The sequence below is a fragment of the Echinops telfairi genome, unplaced genomic scaffold, assembly GCF_000313985.2.
Source record: "Echinops telfairi isolate 266 unplaced genomic scaffold, ASM31398v2 ScPeMD7_11;HRSCAF=52, whole genome shotgun sequence".
In the NCBI taxonomy this organism is placed as follows: domain Eukaryota; kingdom Metazoa; phylum Chordata; class Mammalia; order Afrosoricida; family Tenrecidae; genus Echinops; species Echinops telfairi.
Window position 1 is genome coordinate 34,721,747 of NW_022103908.1, and position 20,773 is coordinate 34,742,519.

The 20,773-nt window shown below is 48.3% G+C and overlaps 1 protein-coding gene across 1 annotated transcript in view; it reads right to left on the bottom strand.

The window, feature by feature from the left end:
- The window catches only part of VWA8 (von Willebrand factor A domain containing 8), a 426,636-nt gene that overhangs the window by 41,060 nt on the left and 364,803 nt on the right, over positions 1-20,773 (bottom strand). The window contains exon 38 of the mRNA XM_045287091.1: positions 16,998-17,106. Within this exon, the coding sequence (XP_045143026.1) occupies positions 16,998-17,106 (109 nt within the window). The remainder of the gene's footprint in view (positions 1-16,997; positions 17,107-20,773) is intronic.

The window sequence follows — 20,773 nt, forward strand, 5'->3', positions numbered from 1 at the left end:
TATTTCTCATCATTGTTACATCGCACCCTGACTGGCTCATCTCCTCCCCTAGACCCCTCTGCGAGGGGATCTCCAGGCCTCACTCTCTCTTACTCAACATCAGCAGTCAGCGAAAAACACCAAATATCTGGGACCCAGCAGATATGTAACTTAATGAAATTCCTACTTCTCGTTTCTGGTTCTGGGGATATTTATATCTCCTACACAGTTGTGCTAGACTCTCAGCAATTCATATTTTTCCCCAAATTGGGAGAGGGAGAGATTCCTCCCAAATACTAAGAGCTATTATAACAGAAATATTCAGAACATTAGAATTTATAGCATTTTTAAAATCATGCGGTTCATTGTTTACATCAGTAAGTGAAGGCCTCTGCTAAGAATATACATCATCAAAAAGTATAAAGAATACTAATAAGCTTAAAAAAAAACGAAAGTAAAATACAGACACCAAGGACCATAACCAGTGTAAACTGTACTAAAGGCCACAGCCAGGAGAGCATTACGTTCTGCTGTTTCGCACTGGTTAGATGGGTGCTAGAGACTAACACAGCATCCCACAGAATAACACAGACTTTATGCCCATCAGATAAGGACGTAATCTTAACACATACAAAGATTTAGAGAATCATCCTCCCCCTGTAATAAAGTAATCTGGAGTGATTGTGGCTTGTTACTTTAGACCTTCCTATACTTCACTAAGGAACCCTGGTGGCATAGTGGTTATACATTGGCTGCTAACTACAAGGTCAGCAGTTCAAAACTACCAACCTTTCTGGGGGAGAAAGATGAGGATTTCTCTTCCTTAAAGAAGTGTAATTTTTGGAAAACCCACCGGGGCAGTCCTACCTGCTCCTCTAGGGTCACTATGAGTTGGCATTGACTCGGGGTCAGTGAGTTTGGTTTGGATATTTAACCAGAGCCCCTGCCTGGGTGATTCAAGTGGTTACGGCCCCGGGCTGCTACCCAAAGCCTAAAGGCTCTAGTCCATCCAGACGCGCCTCAGAAGACAGGCCTAGAAATCTGCTTCCGAAAGTGCACCCTCACTGAACCCTGAGGCCAGTTCTACCTGATAGACACACAGGGTGCACTCCATCGTGACTGCTTGGGTTAGATTTTGGATGAAGTGTCCTGGCACAGTGACTGATTACCAGGCGAATGAATGGAGTTTAATATGTTTTGTCAGCTCTAGTTGTTAACTTTTACAGCTAATTTATTATGAGGCTGCTCTTCATATGAAATCCTTGAGATGTTTGTAAAATCCTGTCTTATTGATACCGATCTCTGATCAAAACTTGAAGGACAGATTGGTTTGTTTTTTACATCAGATGCCATCAAAAGGCTGGTCCACTGTGTCCGGAATTACTCGGGCAGGCTCAGGAAAGTGTGGGATCCTCTGGCTTTCCCTCAAGAAAAAGGTCGATTTGCTTTCTTTACTCAAGCTGTGGGCCACCAATTGAAACCACAGAATTTCAATGATGAAAAATAAGCTTATGAACTAGCTGGGAAAAAAGGCAGTGGAAGCTGTTGTAGTCTGTCACTTGCGGGAGGGGCCTTTCTTCTTGCCTAGGATTAATTGTTCAAAACTGAAGGCAAAAGCATGGAAAAGGCATTGGAAAATATTCTGGGAAAAGTCCTATCAAGATTAATGCATTGCATATGAAAGTTAAAAATACTGTACATTTTCTTTAAATTATAAGGGGTGGTGGTGTAAGAAAGCACTATCATTTAAAAGTACTACCCTGTGGTGAACTTTCACTGTTAGGCTTGTATAGCGGTCGTGTGATTTAATAGTGGAAACTCTCCTATAGAGAGTCAGCAGGATCCCTGTCGTTGTATGTGCCATTGAGCCAATCCTGACGTGTGGACCGCATACAGGACAGAGTAGAACTGTCTGTCCCCAAGGGGTTCTCAGGCTGTCATCGTGATGGGAAGCATAGATCACCAGGGCTTGTCTTTCGAGGAGTAAGGGGTAGCTTGGGGGTTCCAGTCACTGGCCTGTGGGCTAGCAGCGCCGTGCCTAGCCAGTGCAAGTGCACCCCAGGGCCCCAGAGTAGGCAGCACCAGCCGATTTCAGAGATGACAGCTCTCAAGTTCAGCGCAGTTAAGCAACTGGACCCAAACCACCTCAGGAAGGAACTCTCTACCTTCAAGTCAATGCTGACTCATAGCGACCCCCTGTGGATTTCTGAGACTGTAACTGTTATGGGAGTAGAACCGCAGTCTTTCTCCCATGGAGTTGCTGGTGGTTTCGAACTGCTGACCATGTGGATCACAGGCCAACTCGGAACCACAAAGCCACCAGGGCTCCCTTTCAATAAATACTGAAATTCAAAACCAAGAATTAAAAAAACCCAAACGCTCACGATTTTCATTCCCAAACCTTCCCTTGCTCTGTTCTCCCTTTCCATAAATGGTACCATCAAACCAAAGCCCTGCTGGTCTCTCTAACATCTCATAACACATCGTTCTCCTTGTCCCAGAAGGGCTCTCATCCCTGGTCAACCCCTGGCTTCCTGCAGCCATCTCTGTGGTGGATTTTATTGTCCCCCGACAGCCCTCTTTTCTCCATCTAAGCCAGTGGTTCTTAACCTTCCTAATACCGTGAGCCTTCAATACAGTTCCTCATATCGTGGTGACCCCCCAACCATAAAATTATTTTTATTGCTACTTCATAACTGTAATTTTGCTATTGTTATGAATCGGGCGACCCCTGTGAAAGGATCGTTTGATTCCCCCATAGGGGTCATGACCCACATGTTGAGAACCGCTGATCTAAGCCACTCTCCTCTCTGCAGCTAGAGGAGACAATGTAAAAGTGGAAAATTGGCCATTTTGCTACCCTGATTTAAACCTTTCACTAATCTCTGTCCTTAAAATACAGTCACCAACTGGGTTGGAGTTCTGGTGGTGTGGTAGGTTCCATTTTAGGCTGCTAACAGAAAGGTAAGCAGTTCAAAACCACCAGTTACACCGTGGGAGCGAGATGAGGTCTTCTACTCCTATAAAGAATTACCATCTCATAAACCCACAGGGACAGTTCCACTCTGTCCTATAAGGTCACTAGGAGTTGGAATTGACTGTATGGCAGTGAGGTTTTATAAAATTGAAGGGCTCCATACATCTAGTCATATCAGAGAATGGTGAGCCAAAAGAACGACACTACCACATGCAAGTAACCTTCTGAAATTAACTTGAAAAGATGGCTGTGGGAACACATGCACGGTGGACTGCCAGAAATGCAAGCCAGGCGAGATTCGGAAGAGAACGGGGAGTGAGCAATAGCATTGTTGATGTCAGCTAGACCTTGGCTCAAGCAGAGAGTGCCAGAGAGCTGTTGGCTTGTATTTTATTGACTCTGTAAAGGCATACGGCTCTGTGGATCATAACAAATTATGGATAAGAAGGCAAAGAAAAGGAATTCCAGAATACTTCGTTGTGCTGCGTGGAATCTACACATTGAACAAGAGGCAACAGTTCAGACAGAAAAAAGAGACTGTATGGTTTAAAATCAGGAAAGGCATGTGTCAGGATTGTCTCTCTTCCCCAGACTAATTCCAGCTGTATGCTGAGTGCAGAAACCAAGAGGAAAAAAGCATTGCGGTGGAAGGAAAGCTTATCACAACCTCCAGGAGGCAGCAGGCGTTATCTGCTTGCCGATGGAGAAGCCATCCTTCGGTATGGGTGACACCATTTCATAAAGAAAACAAACCCCCTCACAACGGGACCAGTAGACAACGTCCCGCTAAAGGGAGAAAAGACCGACGCTGTCAGGGATTTCATTTTGCCCTGAGTCGAACGTAACCCACATCCATGGAAGCACGAGTCACTCAATCAGACGACGCATGGCCTCGGGCAGACCTGCTGCCAGAGATCTCTTTAAGCTGTTATAACGTAGCCATGTCACTTTGACGACCAAGGCGCATCCAACCCAAGCCATGGTGTTTTCAGTTGCCTCATAGACATGTGCAAGCTGGACACTGGACAAGGAAGATGGACGCCTTTCAGTTACGTTGTCAGCGAGGAGTACTGGATATACCACGAGCTGCCAGAAAACTGGTCAAATCCGTCTTGGAAGAAGTACAGCCAGAATGCTGTCTCCCATACTTCGGACATGTCATCAGAGAAGGATATCATCGTGTGGAATACAAGGGCAGCAAACGAGAGGAAGGCCCTCATGAAGATGGTCGGTCACAGTGGGCTTAGACATAGGACGGAGAGGATGGCCCAGGCCTGGGCAATGTTCCCTTGTTGTTGGGTGTACATGGGGACAGGATGAGACGGACTCAGATCCACCTCACAGCCACCACCACCACCTCGGCCTGCCGTTCTAGCTTCATTAGCACCGCTGCCTGCGCTTATTGGACGGCAGCTTGAGGAGTGCAGGGCTGTCCGCATCCCCAGGGCTCAGTGCACAGTGAGGGGCTCCGGAAACAGTGGTTGAAGGAAGAAGGTTACCCTAGTCCCCGAGTCCCGCCTCTTGCTACCCCACTACCCTCCACCCCAAAGGAGGCCAAATCCATTTGAACAACAATGTCGATATTTACAAATGCCATTTTCTGAGACGTCTCCACCAGAGTATTTGAAGAGGTGGAGGAGACCGCACCTCATTTACAGTTTTAAATTTTATTTATTTATTTGAATTGTTTTATTAGGGAAAGCTTTTTTTTTTTTTAAAGAAAAAGTAGCAAAGGAGAAGGGACTGGGCGTAGAGCCTACCATGCCCACAAAATGTAACACTTTTGAAGGCGTATGAGAATGCATACGCTTGATTGCATAGTATGACGATGTCTTAATAAAAACATAAGGGGCTCCACGATCCTCAGCTGAGATGAAAATTGCAGTTCGGGGAACCCAGGGTGGGGTTGTAGTTTGCTTGTTGGGCTGCTAACGACAAGGTCTGCAGTTTGAACCCACCAGCCACTCCGTAAGATGAAGATGAGGCTGTCTCTGGTCAAGGTTTACATTCTTGGGATCCCCCCAGAGAGCAGTTCTACTTGGTCCTATGCAGTTTCTGTGAGTTGGAAGGTTATCCTGATGCCTGCCACACCGCTCGATTTGATCTGAATTGATTGGTTTAGGCTTCTAACAGCGCTATGCTAAAGATTTCCCACCATGGTCAACCCCCCCAGGACTGCCTTGGACATGTTCCAAGATGGTCAGCTTGATGGATCAGACTGTCACATCTTTCTCCCGGGGAGCAGTTGGTGGGCTCAACCTGCCGAGCTTTCAGTTTCCAGCCAGGTGCTTAACCTGCGTGCCACCAGGGAGAGTCGATAGTAGAGCTGGGGCTTGGGACCCAGGTCCAAAGCCTCAGCCTCTGTGACAGCAGTGTTTTCCAACAAGGGTTAGAATCACATTCACAGAACACGATGGTGACGGCTTGCATGGCGCCATGGTGGGCTGGCTCCTTGGAGCTCACATCGATGCTGGGAAGACGTGCCACGTAACTCCAGTGTATCCCCTGGTTTGGACTAGCTGGCACTGCCTCGCCTGCGGCCCGAGCTGGGCCTGTGCCGGCGTCAGGGCTTAGAGCTCTACCCCATCTGGCTGTCACTGAGTTGACTCCCGCTCCCGCGACGCCCGTGTCAGAGTAGAACTGTGCTTCGCAGGCTCTACAGCGGCTCACTTTTTCCAAGGAGTAGATTGCCAGGCCTTTCTTCCAAGAGCCATCTGGGTGGAATACAGCCTCTAACCTTTTGGCTAGTAGCCAAGCTGTAGCCTTAAAGACAGGCTTTTCCTACCTGTCCAAACCAAACAACACGGCCCCCAATCCCAAACTCACCCTGAAAAACACCCCTCTGCTGGATTGTGACCCAGGATCACCCCATGTGCGTGCAATCGGATTGCATTGCAGAGGTCTCCAGGCCTGGGTGCATCCCAACAGCGAGCCTTCTGCCCAGCAGTCTGGTGCTTAACCGTGAGTACCAGGTGGTTGACCATATTTTATCTCTCATCAAACTAGTCCTTTAATAGTTGGAAACTCAAAACAGGAAAAGAACCATCAGAATGGATATTCTCGGGGCAGTGAGCTGAAGGCAGAGCTCTTTAAAATTTTACGAGGGTGGGGGCGGCGAGTGGGGAGCTGATGCCAAGGGCTCAAGTAGAAAGAAAATGTTTTGAGAATGATGGCAACAAATGTACAAATGTGCTTGACACAATGGATGGATGGATTGTGGTAAGAGTTGTACGAGCCCCCAGTAAAATGATTTAAAATAGTTTTACCGAGGAGTGATTTTATTGGACATATTTATCATCTTTGAAGGTCTATTTAAAGGCTCCAGGATTTGATGGGGCTTTTGGAACTGCCTCTTGAAATTGCTAAGTTGACTACTGGGCTTAAATACATGCTTTCCTTTATCACAAAGGGCCTATCGGTGCTCTTGACTGCGGACACCTATTGCATGAAGTAAAATAGCCTTGTAAATATACCCATCTGTTTCATATTACACAATAAACCCAGACTAATGAGAACTCATATATAAAGCTAGCTTGCCCTAGTAAAACGTCCATGTTGCAGACTACGTCTGAAAAACAAATCCGTTCTATTGCTGTCCTGCAAAGAACATTTAGACTAACTGAAATACTCAGAGGATGACGTGTTCTGGTCCATTCATTTCCTGGGGAATACTGGGTCACCCAGACAGATATTTGAATGTGCCTGTGAGACCCAGAAGACGTGAGGATGAATACACTGAACAAGACATTTGTGGTTCCACCAGCATCTTCTGTTGTGACGGCGCGCTCACACTGCAGCCCCTTTGCTGCTGCAGTATGGCTCCATTGGGGACAGACGGGCTGGCGTCTCTTGGGTTGTGCTCACTCTCCGTGTCCTTGCTGCTGGGAGAGAGTTGGAACATCAGCTGCACATGAGCTCTTGTTCTGGTTGGAGTAGCCAGAGCCTAATGGCCAACTGTTGGTGCCTGGCTGTGTTTGATCTCGTCTCCACGGCATGAGGGAGTCCGGGCTGGCCTGGGTCCTTTCCCGGGGCTCCTTCGCTTCCAGTCTTTGTCTCATTGTAGCCACTTTATGAAGCTCAGACCTCCATCCCAACCCCAACCTCCTCGCCCACAATGTTGCTGCTGCTTGGCAGTGACAAAATAGAAGTCACGTGATTCCCTTCCTGCCAACTCTCCAACTTGCTCTCTCTCTCTCTCTCTTATTAACCATTTAGGTGAAGCCAATGATCATTGTGTTAGTCTGGGTACTTTAGAGAAACAAATCCACAGAAACTCATGTATAAGAGAGAGGTTTATATAAAGGTTAAGTGTGCATCAAGAAAACATCCCAACCCGGTGCTGCCCAAACCCACAAGTCCAACATTAACCCATATGTCCGACACCAACCCACAAAGTCCTCTTCCATCTCACAAAACAGATGCAATGACACCGAGTGCAGGAGGAAAGCTGAATCCGTGAACGTGTAAGCATCTCAGCGCTGGGAGGGGTCTCCACACGGGTGCTCCAGCACCCAGGGCTGCATCGGGGTAGGTCCATGTGGCTTCTCCTCCATCCTTCAATTAACCCCACGCATGTTTATCAGCCAGGTTGGCACAATATACTTTAACTATCTCAATCATAATTCTTGGCAAAGCCGTGTGGATGTGAGGAAGAGTAGAACCGTGCTCCATAGGGTTTCCGATGGAGATCGTGTGTCCAAAGCAGAGCAGCGCCTGGGCTTTCTTCAGAGGTGAATCTGGATGGGTGTGTACCCCCAACCTCTCATTTAACAGTGAGCGTGTCAACTGTTTGCACCACCAGGAGGCCCCCTTTCATGGGTGCTGATGTGATTCTGTTGGGTCCCATACATTTAAATAGGGTCACTATGTCTCGGGAGTATTTCTTCGTTGGTCATTGGTGCCATCACTCACTGGAGTCCCATTGCATGGCACTGCGCACCCCAGCCTGAAGTCTACCATCCCCATCGGGCACTCAGCGTCAACAGCTTTTCATTATTTTCATCATTGTACTGCCCCTCTTGCAAGGATCCTATGAGATGCTCATGCTTGTGCAACTTGGAAGGCAGGGCTATACAAGGGGGTTTTAAAAGTCTCATGGAAAAATTCCATTATCTTTTGGGGGGAGAGTCATTGTGTGTGGTCATCGAGGACAGTGATTGAAGGTGGTGGTGGTTAAAAATTCCATTATCTTTGAATTCCATTTTCCCCCATGAACCCTTTGAAGCCCTTCAATGTCTGTGCCCCACCTGGTTGATGGGTCTTTTCATGTCAGATGCCATCCATGGTCAGTGCTGGGCTATCCACGCATTAGGGAGTGACTGACCTTGTGTTGCTCTCCCTGGGTGCAGACCTAGTGAAGATGGTGGCTGCTGATGGCGCCCACTGCTCTCTACATGCTCGTCTGGGTGCTCTCGATTTGCTCTGTCTCCTTTGGGGCTGTCTCTCCAAGCAGATGGCCATCAAAACACAGGCATCCCCCGAAGGAAGGGCAACGCTAGCTGAACTCCAGGAGACCACATTTTTTAAGACTTCAGTTATTATGTTTGCCCTTTTTACATAAATGTCCCAACAGTGAACAAACAGTAACACCGCAAGTGAACAGCCTCTTCCTTTGCTGTCTTGTGTTCCCTATTTCTGCCCGCCTCGAGGGCTTGCAAAGCTCCCCAGACGGACGGGACCTGCCAAGACTAAGGTTGCGCGTTGCTCTTCAAACCCTGAATTGAAACAATTCCCCGAAGTCACCTTTAAACGGATTGTCAGTTAAACCCAAGAACACACGACCCCTGAGTATTGTGTTTCTTAAAAGAAAAGAAATCATGTAAGACCAAAGGGGCAACAGCGATTTCAAAGCACAGATGAGAAGGTCCAGAGGCAGGAGAGTTGAGTAACCGGGAGGCAAACAAATCGCCTGGATGACAAAATGTGAGGAATGTGACCCGTCTCCCTGGGCAGGATGCCTCGAAACCATGGAATGCAATGACTTTTGCTGTGAATATTTTCACTTAAAAAAAAATTTAGGAGCTCCCCATTCCCTTCACCCCACAAGCAATGAACCTCTGTTTCTTCCTCTTTCTCCTCCTCTATGCCCCTCTATGTTCTTTCTTTCCAAATCATCCACCCTTTTCTAAGTTACATTCCCATTTTACCAGACCCAGCGTTTAATGGACTCAAACATATGAACACTTGTGGAGATGGTGCAAGACTGGGTGGGGTTTTGTTGGGTTGTCAGAATGATTCACTCTGAATCAAAACAGACCCAATGGCACCTAACAACACGGTTTCAAGAGGCATTTCATGGAATACTGACTCTCAAGTGCTTGGGACATGAGTTGATTTAGAGTTTTAATTGTTGTCTACAGGAGAGCAAGCCAATGTGATCAGCCAAAGATATGATACAACTTTGTTCAATTTATTAGCTCTAGTTGCTTTCTTGTAATCTTGGGAATTTTCTATATAGCTGCTGTTATGTGCTGTAAGAACGAAACGCTACTTGGTCTTGAGCCATGCTCACAGCTGTTCTGTTTGAGCCTATTGCAGCCACCGCACCAATCTATCGTGTTGAGGCGCTTCCTTTTTTTTTTTTTTTGGCCGATCTTCTGTCTTACCCAGCATGGTGTGCTTCTCTGGGGACTGGTGCCTCCTGATGACGTGTTTAAAGGATGTGAGATGGAGCCTTGCCAACCTCACGTCTAAGGAACATTCTGGCTGTGCTTCCTCTCAAGACAGTTTGCTTGTTCTTCTGGGGGGTCCGTGATACTTTCAAAATTCTCTGTCAGCAGTATAGGTCATGTCAATTCTTCTGCCGTCATCCTTAATAGCTGTCCAGCTCTCACATGTATATGCGGTCTTCGCTCTTTAACACTTGAAAGAGGTCTGTGTGGTACTTTTGCCCAGTGCACTACTGATTGTAGCTCCGTGTCAAATGAAAACCTTGTTGGTTCCAATGTCATATATAGTATCATGCTATCTGTGAATAGAGGCAGTTTGCGTCTCCTTTCCAACCTGGAGGCCTTTTATTATTATTATTATTATTTATTATTACACATCTAATTGCTCTGGCCAGAACGTTCATACAATGTTGAATAGCAGAGGTGACCACAGGCATCCTTGTCTTATTCGTTGACTTAAAGGGAAAGCGTTCAGTCTTTCACACTATCATCTGAGACATGGGATTTTTATGGATGTCCTTTATCAATATGGGGATTTCCCTTAGAGTCCTAGTTGGCCGAGCGCTTTCATCATGGAAGGATGTTGAATCTTATCAAGGGCTTTTCTGTATCAATTGAGAGGATCATTTGTTTCCCTCCTCTCTTTGTCCTAGTAAATAATTATTACAATAGCTTTCTTAAATGGATCTATTCTTGCATTCTTGAATGCTGTTAGATTCAGTTTGCTAGCATTTTCGTTGAGGATTTTCGCACATATATTTATGAGAAATGTTGATCTGCGTGTCCTTTCTCTTGTTTTGTCTTTATCTGGCTGCTGGCCTCATAGGATGAGTCAAAGCTCCAGCTCCTCTCCTCCGGCTTGGAAGAGCCTGAGAAGGATTTGTGCTCATTCTCATGGGAATGTTTAGCAGGATTTATGGATGAACCCTCTGGCCTTGGGCTTTTCTTTGTTGAAGAAATCAATCCCTCCGCTTGTTATAGGTCTGTGCAGATTTTCTATTTCTTCTTGGGGCAATTTCGGTAATTTGTGGGTATGGGATTTACTGAAGACAACATAACTCTGCCACTCCTTTTCTCAGACAGCTGCATAGCTCTGCTCTGATTGTAATACAGCCAGCCTCCTCAGCTGGAGCGCAGGGCCCTCGGATCCATGCTCTCTCATTATTCCCTGCCCCCAAACACTTCCCCACACCCCAAACTCTAGTCCCTCCAGGCTGCTCGCCATTCTCACATCCTGAGCTGTGGCCAGTCTGAGGGCACTTGTTACCGAGTCACGTTGTAACAGGCAACAGACACGGACAATAAGCATTTAGAAACGTGTATGGCAACTTCTCAAAGTAATCTTGTGTCTGTGGAACGGGACTCAGAAACACTTGGGCTGGTATCTTGAATGTCATATTTTAATGTCAGTTTTCTAGTATTTATTTCCATGGTATTTTACAAAGACAGGCATCCACTTTGGGTTGAAAATAAGCACTGGTCTCCTCCCATAGATCGTTTGAGAAGCACTGGTCAGGATGACTCCTCTGGCCTCACCCTCCCGAGTTACCAGCTGAAACATTAAGCCCATCCTTCTGGGTCCAGCTCCAGCGACATCTCATCTGCGACACTTTAACAATTCAATCTAGAAATTACTCGCACAGTTGTCAACCTAAGCATAGTGCAGCGTTTGAACCTCTTCCGTGGCCTTCACCATACTGTGTCTCGCATTAGCACCACCTATGCGTCGTCTTCTGTAGGAAGTTAGTGCTTTGAAGGCAAAAACCCTTTGAAGGTATTCAGTACATGTCTACGAATGAAATACTTTTATGAAAGAAAATAGCATCCACTGCCATCGAGTTGATTCTGACTCATGTTGATTTTATACAGGGCTTCTACGCGGTGAACCTTTATGGGAGCAGACGGCCTCGTCTTTCTCCAGCAGAGTGGCTGGGGAGTTTGAACTGCTGACCTTGCAGTTAGCAACCCAATGCCTAATCCACTGCACCCCCAGGGCTTCTTAGAGAAAATAAAGGGAAGGGAGAAATGCTTCCTGCCCTCTAGATATATGAGCAGAGTGGTTGGGCAGAATAAAATCAAGGTCCTTACCTGGCATTTACCTAACTGCCTCTCTGCCTCATCTGTTTGTTGGCATATCACACCTGTGCAATGTCCGCCTATGGGCTGCCCTCAGCTCCTGCCTGCCACCACACACAGCTACAGCTTTGTCCATGCTGTGCCCTCCCCATTCCTCTCTGCCCTTCATGACTCAGCTCAGGCAGTCTTTCCTTCAAAACCCATCCTTGAATCCGTTCTAGGCAATCACCACAATACCCTGGAACGGTCTGTTTATGCCTCTGTCTTTCCTCGGCTCCTCAAGACCGTAAACTTCTTGAGTGCAGGGGACAGCACCTTACTAGAGGTCTGCATGCCACAGTGCCAAGCCCGGGGGTGCCACGTTGCCAGTGGGTGAAAACATGGTTTCCAGGCACGGGCTTGTTTGAAGCACCAGAGGCAAAAAGGGAGCCTAATTGCTGGTTTGTGGAGACATGACGCGAGAAGAAAATGACTGATTTGGATTCAGGAAAACACTGGCGAGAAGACATGATTAAAATCAGCGGCTGCTGTATGGAAACAGATATTTCCTTTTGTTAGGGAATGCTGGGATTGAGATTCAGAACCCAGTATAATAATTGGAGTTCTTATAGACTCTATTTTCTGCTGTGAGAAAAAAAATTCTTGCTTTTTTTGTACCCCCCCCTGAAAATAGTCAATATTTCGGACTGTCGGGCATTCCATGCAGACCTCAGCCACTGGTTGACGGCAAGCTGGATGGAGACGACAGAAACAGCTGTAACTCAGGGGCTCGCCGAAGCAGATGTTAGCATGTGTGGTGGGGTTTCCTCTCCTCGGGGCTCTGCCAGCCACCCCGAATGTGAGCTGTGCCGTGGGAGGTCATTGCTGTGGATGCGTCGCTCCCCAAGGACACTCCCATAGTTACAGGGCGTATCACTACTCGGGGAACTGCTGGAGAGGTTAGTCACTCGGAGCCACACAGGACTGGCAGAAGGATGGTGCGACTGGGGACCAGATCAAAGCCTTCGTGTTTGGGTTACAATCTGGAGATTCCCGCCCTGGCCCGAGCTGTGTTTGTAACTAGCCCGTGTCTCCCTGAATCGAGGATTCAAATGTCCACCTGGGAATAATGCTTCAGTGGGCTGAAAAAGAAAGATGCAGCGATGCAAACTCTTAGACAGCTGTGCTGGCATGTGGACAGTGAGGCAAACTATTTTCCTGGTGTAGGGAAAACCCAAGCATTTTGTGCAATTGTCGAGTTGGAGAAAGATAATCGAGTTCAGCGGATAAGAGAGCTGGGCCCCCGGGGCTCACACACTTGAGCCATCAGCCTCGTGGCCCAGGACAAGTTAAATCTCATCTTCCGTTTCCTCGTTTATAACACGGGGGCAAAGTATCAGCATCCTCCTCACTGCGGGGATTGAGATGACGTATGTGTCTCAGTTTCTTCCATCAGCCTGATGTAGAAAAGAATTCTTATTGGCTGTTGTCAAGAGCCTCGGTTGTGTAGCGATTACATATTTGGCCAAGATCTGCAAGGTCAGTAGTTTGAAACCACCAGGCAGGCTGGAGAAAGACCGGGCTTTCTACTCCCATTGAGTTACAGGGCCGGTCTATCTTTGTCTTACAGGATCACTGTGAGTTGGTTTTTTATGGTATCGCAAAAACCAGGTAGTATCAAGAGTACATAGTACTGGACCTAGTGTCTGGCCCCCAGAATCCAGCGTCATTGAATAGTAGCAAGTACAGTGAAGGTCACGATGGAGTGAATTCTTCTGTAGAGAATGGATATGCTAAGCACTGTTTCAGATGCCTTACATGCTCCTCCGGATTAACCTCCGAGCATTCCCATGTCACAGAGCCCCACTGCATCAAGTGAGGAGGAAGAGGATGACGGAAGAAGAGATGATGGCGTTGGTGATGGAAGGCACCTTAGAGAATGCCTGACACATGACAAGTGCGCAGTACTGCCTGCCGCCATTGTAATGCTTGTGCTGTTTGTAAAGATTTATAGATTTATATAGAATTCATAGAAATTCTCCAAGCGCCAACCCATCCATTTGAGGTTCTTGTTCTAGGATTAAAACAATTTTATCCCCTTTTTTGGAGTCCCTGGATGGCACAAACAATTGAGTTTTCAGCTACTGATTGAGAAGTGAGAGTTCACTTCCCCCTGTAAGTGCCTCAGAAGAAAGACCTGGTGATCTGCTTCTGAGAAATGGACCACTGAAAACGCTCGGGAGCACCCCCTTGCCCTGACACCCGTGGGGACGCCAGGAGTCCATGTCAAGTCAGCTCAAGGGCAAATGGCTTGTCCTCTTTCTCGTCATTTAAAACTCTGCCCTGCTTTTATTTAGGCTGACTTTCTCTGTTTTGGAGATTCTAGGAAAGGAGAGAATTAACACTCTGGAATGATTAATTATTCTACCTGAGGCTATTAAGATAGGGCTTTATGCTGATGGTGCTCGGCTATCAAAAGATATAGTGTTACAGTCTCAGAAACCCACAGGGGCAGCTCTGCCCTGTTCTAGAGGGTCACTACGAGTCCACATCGAATTGATGGCAGCGAGGTTTTTGTTTTTTTCTTTTAGTGAGTTAGTAACCCAAGTCCCTTTAAGGATTTTTCTGTGGGTGCTAATTTCTTGTTGTCCATTCATTTAATCTTATTTGCTGTTTCTCTCTGAGTCTTTCCCAATTTTCCCTCAAGTGTCCCTGTGAAAGCTGGACACATCATTGGACACTGTTTTCTAATACGGGCGACTTCCCCGGACATTCAATAGCAGAGCCACTCCATCAACTAAGGCCAACAGTTCCTTGCTGGGCTGCTACCCGAAAGCCCAGTGGTTCAAACCCAGGCAGCTGCTCCTGGGGAGAAAGTCCTGGTGGTCTGTTCACAGCCCAGCAACCCTGTGGGGGTGCTTGCACCCTGTTATGTTAGGTCACTAAGCATTGCTCAACAGCACTGTCTTAGTAATTCAATGCTGCTGTAACTAACACACATGTGGGGGCCTTTCAAGAACAAAATGGATTCCCTCACAGTGTGGGAGGGTGTCGGTTCTGGACGGTGGGCCCTGTCCCTAAGAGTTTCTGCTCCTGGGTGATCTTCAGGTGGCTCGGCTTCTCTCTCCCCCATCTCTGCTCCTCTCGGGCATGTTTAATCTCTCATATCTCAAAAGAGATCGACTCAAGACACACCCTACACTAATCTCGTCCTGTAACATAGCAAAGACATCCCATAACATTCCTCCCTATGATCCCTCCCCCCCACCCAACCCCAGTCCTCTACTTGCCACATGCCAATCACCATCACCCCATCCTATAATCCAGGGGTCCTCAAACTTTTTAAACAGGCGGCCATTTCACTGTCCCTCAGACTTGTTGGAGGGCCGGACTATAGTTTAAAAAAAAAAAACCATGAACAAATTCCTATGCAAACTGCACATATCTTATTTTGAAGTGAAAAACAAAATGGGGCAAAAACACCCGTTGGGCCGGATAACTGTCCTCGGTGGGCTGCATGTGGCCCGCGGGCCGTAGTTTGAGGACGCCTGCTCTAATCTCAAAAGTTTGAAATCAACAAGTCTCAAATCCAGAATTTAGATCCTTTCTGAATCATCTACATCAACTTCGGTGAGGTTTGGGGCCTATTTCAACCAAGGGCAAAACGCATCTTCATCTGCTTCAAGCTCCAGCCCATCGGGCACTTTCTGACTCACAGCAACCCTGCAGAACAAGGTAGAACTGCCCACGCTTTACTGGAGTAGAACGCCCTGTTGTTCTCTCAAGGAGCTGCTGGTGGGCTGAACAGCTGACCTTGTGGTTAGGAACCCAACACATAACCACTATGCCACCAGGGCTCCAGTGAAATCTTGAATACAAGCTCTTTACGTGTCTTGTTTCTATTCCTTGTTCCTTGGCCATTTCCTTGAGGGTCTCTCTTCCTCTGCATCGGGGTCTTACCTGCTTTTTGTTTATCTCGGGAGATAAATGATACCGCCTCATTAACATAACCAAGGGCCCCCATCTCCCAAATGGGATTAGGATTTCAAGATCTATTTTAGGGGAACCATTCAATCCATAGGAACGTGAACTGAAACAGCAATGGCCAACTGCTTACCCCTAAGAGCTAGCAAAAGCAACTAAACTTCCTTCTAAAAGATGGTTATAAATAACCAAGTTTATACCCCAAGGCAAAGGGTTAAACAGAAAGAATCAGCTTCAAACACCTCACAAAACAGAAAAGAGAAGATTCTAGACTGAAGGGCTTAGGTGGCACAGTATACCCCCTACCTTCCCCCAAAAGAAAGCTGTATTCTGGCTTTAGGCAAGACAATCTTCCTTCCTTTGTGATTTTAGAGAATACTACAAACACATCAATAACCCTCCACCGCACCCCCGTTTCAGGGCAGAGCTGTGCTCCCCAGGGTCCTCACTGATGACCTGTCTGACAGCAGATGGGCAGAGCTTCCTGTCTCCTGAGGAGCCGAGGTGTGGCTCAAACTGCCAGCCTTTCACAGTGAACCATTTCCCCGCCCAGGGACCCAGATCCCACACAGCCCTTCCTCCTAGATCTGCGACAAGTGACCGGGGGATGGCTTAAAATGTCAGCGTTCCAATATCGAGTCGTTGTGGAGAAGATAGGGGAGCACCATAACCACTTCTGTGGAGGCTGGAGCAATACCAACTGGTGTGTGAGACGGCAAAGAGGCAGCTGATAGGGGCTGAGGAAAAGGCAGGGGGGCGGGGGGGCTTGGAGACGAAGTGAAGTGCACACCCGGAATCATCCCAAGTGCCCCCTGCACTGAACGAGGCCCCAGGAGAGAATTCTGCGTGTGGGTTTCTTACAGACCTGGGTGCTGATGGAGCTTCTGTGTGGGAATCAGGAAGCTGGCGGGGGTGGGGCTGGGGTTGTACAACAACTGCTTCCTGGACAGGACAGCAGCCCTGGTGGTGCTGTGTGTTAGGAGTTGGGCTGCTAACTGCAAGGTCAGCAGTTCAAAACCACCAGGTGCTCCTCAGTAGAATGATGAGGCTTTCTACTCCCCAAAAGATTTGTAGTTTCAGAAACCAAAGGGGCAGTTCTACTCTGTCCGAATCAACTCTGTGGCAGTGAGTTTTCCGGGACAGGGAGGAGGGAGAAGCCGGCGGTTAACCTTGGTGCCCTCACTGAAAGAGCCATGGGGCTCCACTGCTTTATGGCAACAGTCTAGTTGCGATGAAGTTTTTTCTGACTGGCTGATATTTTCCTGACTGGGTAGTTTTGCAATGGGCCCAGCCTTAAGGGAGATCATTTTCTTAGTCTGTAAGCGGAAGATTACCTGTAAGTTGTCCAGGATGATTCGGAGGGAGTGCACCTGTCGACGAACAGCCCCTGAAAACCTCTCATAGCTGGCGGCATCATATTCACTCATTTGGATCTCTTTTAGCCTGAAACAGAGAGGGGAAAGCCAACAGCTTAACTCAGGGACATGGGGGTCTCGTACTTCCATTTACCCACCAGTAGAGCTGGAGCAAGCTGGCTTGGTAACTCAGAGGGACTTATGAAGAAAAGCAAAGACGTCTCCAGGTTGGAGTTTCAAAGGAAGGGAATGTGGACAAGCATTGGGCTGCTAACCACAAGGTGGGCAGTTCATGCCCACCAGCTGCTCTGAGGAGGACATTTGGGGATGTCTGCTCCTGTAGAGAGTGGTGGCTTCAGAAGCCCTAGAGATGAGTCAGAGTAGGGCCTGGGGGTAGTGGGTTACTTGTTGGACTGCTAATCGTAAGGTCACCACTGACAACCTGCCAGCTGTCCCATGGGAGAAAGAGGACGCTTTCTGCTCCTGTAAAGAGTTACTGCCTTGGAAACTCAGAGGCCGTTCCACACGGTCCTATCAGGACCTATGGGTTAGATGGCAGTGAGGAGGAGAGGCTCATTATGAGTCGGAACCACTTCAACGGCAGTGAGAGTGTCTTATGAATCAGAATCGACTGGATGGCAGTGGGTTTGGGGTGCTGCTGAAGAGCGAGCAAGGGGGGCTCCACAGGACCACCACAAGGCCATGGCTGTGGCACTGCTGATTTCTGAGGTGGACTTGCACTCGGATTCAGCTCGAGCCACAGTGGGTGAGGTTGCAAACACTGAGTTGGCAGGAAGTGTGCACTCTGGACCTGACTCTTGTGCCCAGTGGCCTCCCAGGGACCGACGGGCACCAGCAGTGTCCATGGCTGACTCTGAGAGGCCCCTGACTGGCTTGCAGCACGGGATCTAAGCCATCTATTCGGTTGACCAAGACAAGAGTCTAGGCCCAGAGCATGCAATCTAATGTGTTGCTATATAACAACAGACAAGTTTTCTGAAAACTGCTGCCTATACTTTTCATAGGATAGCTTTGTTTTAATACGATTGTGGCTTTGAAATTCTACCTCTGGGATTCTAAGTCCATTGCTCAGATTCACCATTCCCAGCATTCACTCCTGCTGCGGTCACACGGAACTCACCATGAACCCAGGCACCCCTCCCCACATTCCACCCCCACCCCCAACCACTTACAATTCAAGTCACAAATGGGGCATCACCTCCAGGGAGTCCATCCTGGGCCCCAGCTCTTTCTCCTGCGAACTCAGATCCCCCCTGTGGAGCACTGCAGGTGTCTACTGCTGCTGTGAGGTCATTGTGGGCCGCCTGCCTCCCTCAGTCTTTTGTATCTTTATATGTACCTGGCGTGCTCAAAGGAGTACTAGCTGGTGGCATAGCGGTTACTTGTTGGGCTGCGATCACAAGGTCAGCAGTTTGAAACCACCAGCTTCTCCATGGAAAAAAGACAGGCTTTCTACTCCTGCTAACAGTTAGTCTCAGAAACTCACAAGGGCAATTCTAGCCTGTCCTGTAGGGTCACTTTGAGTAGGCATTGCCTTGACGACAGTGAGACCATGGTCAAAACCCAAACCCACTGCCATCGAGCCGAGTCTGACTCAGAGTGTCCCTATCCAGGGTTTCCAAGGCTGTGCATCTTCACGGGGTGGACAGCCTTATGCTTCTCCCACTGAGCAATGCTTACTCATCATTCCGACGACAACCAAGTGCGCTGCCGTGGAGCTGATTCCAACTCAGAGCAACCCTGCAGGGCAGAGTAGCACTGCCCCCAAGGGTGTCTAAACTAACTCTTTATGGAAGCACAGACTTCCTCTCTCTCCCTTAGAGCAGCTGGTGGTCTCGAACTGCTGACCTTGCTGTTAGCAGCCCAACACATAATCCACTCTGCCACCGGGACTTCTATATAACAGAGGATCAAAATAAATAGAAATGAGTGACTGAAATTCAAAGCCGTGGCATATTAAATTCGGAAGTCGAAGCTCACCAGGCAGTTTCACGGTACAGGCACACCTCACTGTCCTGCGCTCAGCAGAGCCGGCATTTCTCACCAGGCTGAGGCGCTGTGGCACCTTGTGTCCAGCAAGCAGATGGTGCCACTTCCCAACAGCATGAGCTGACTTCGGGTCTCTGATCCACACCGTGGTCATTCCCACAATATTTCAAATCCTACATAATGCTATCATTGCCCGATTAGCGGACTATAGTTCGTATAAATATAATACTCATGTCCTGGGAAACCCCCCAAATCCAGGCGACTCACTTTACTGCAGTGGTCGGGACGGAACCTACCAGGTTACCAGTATGCCTGTTTCGTACCCCTGGCCCGCAGTAGGAAAGAGAACTGGTACAATCTCCCCCGGTCAGATTTTTTATAAACAACAAGGAGGCAGATACTAGACAGAGGTTAGTGATTACTTATCTCAAGTCTAATTGAGAATACATGTGTATACCTGCATATGCAGTGTGGGAAAATACGGGTCCGAGTGTACACCTGAAACACACATTGCTGGGGGCGATGAAGCTTAGTGTATCCCCAAACTTTTATCTGAAGTATAGAAGTATATTTTATCATCTGAGGCTGGAGCAGGAGCCCCATGTGGCAACAATGGTTAAGCCCAGGGGTTGTCACCGAAAATCTGGGGTTTGAACGGACCCAGAGCTGCTTGGAAGGACAGGTCTGAGGACCAGTTTCTCCAGTACTCTAAGGAGCAGGCCGGCGCTGCACACCCCGTCACATACATTGGGCGCTAGAATAACTAACTACAATAGGCTGGAAGGGGGCTCTTCAAATGCTGGAAAACGAACGGTCTCTTCTCCCTGTGGGAGGAAGACAGGCTCTCTGCTCGTCTCCGCGTCAGTCCACCTGCCCTGCAGGGACTCTAGGCGTCGGAAACGCCTTGGTGGCAGTGAGCTTGCTTCGTGGGTTCTTCTTCCCTGTCAGGCCACGCCCGGAGAGAGCGCTGGAGGCTTGCTGCTGTTGTCTGAGTCAGTTCTGACTCAGAGCGGTCCGGTGCACAACAGCACAAAACACTGCCTGCTGCTGCGCCATCTTCACAATCGCTATGTCTGAGCCCGTTGCTGCAGCTGCTGTGTCAACCCCATCCTCGGGGATTTAAAAGCACACAGAATGCTGGCTCTGGAAACGTCGTCTTACTTCCTTTGCGCCTGTGTGGTCAGGGAAGAGGAAGGGGACGGAGTGACACGGAGGCTACAACACAATGCACTCACATGCAGCAGCTCGGCTGGGGGTGGTGCAGGGCTGGGCAGCGTTCTGTTCCCCTGTGGACGCACAGGCGTCCATCGGAGTTGGACCGGACTTGACAACACCCAACAGCTATGGGGCGGATGTGCAATTCCTGTCCTCCCACCCCGCGGCGTTAGCTAACCTCAGCTCTGATTCCCCAGCTCAAAGCGGCCTCCAATGCTGTCTAAGCCTCTCCTTGGGTAAAAACACCCCTTTCCCATTTTCGTGCGCCTGACCTGGCCAGCTGCTCTGGGTCCTGTACAAGTGATTGCGTTCAGGGATGTGCCTGTCTCCCTTTGTTGCCGGGATTTTCAGACTTTCCTGATTCACAGCCGAGAATGCATTTCACGCTGAGACCCAGACCCGCAAGTCTCTATGCATGCACATATAACCGAATCGAAAGGTTAGTGACAAGTGCCTTTTTCACACGGACACCCTCTGATAGTGTCTACTCTCCTCCTCGGAGAGAAAGACCAACTCTTATTCTCCTTCAA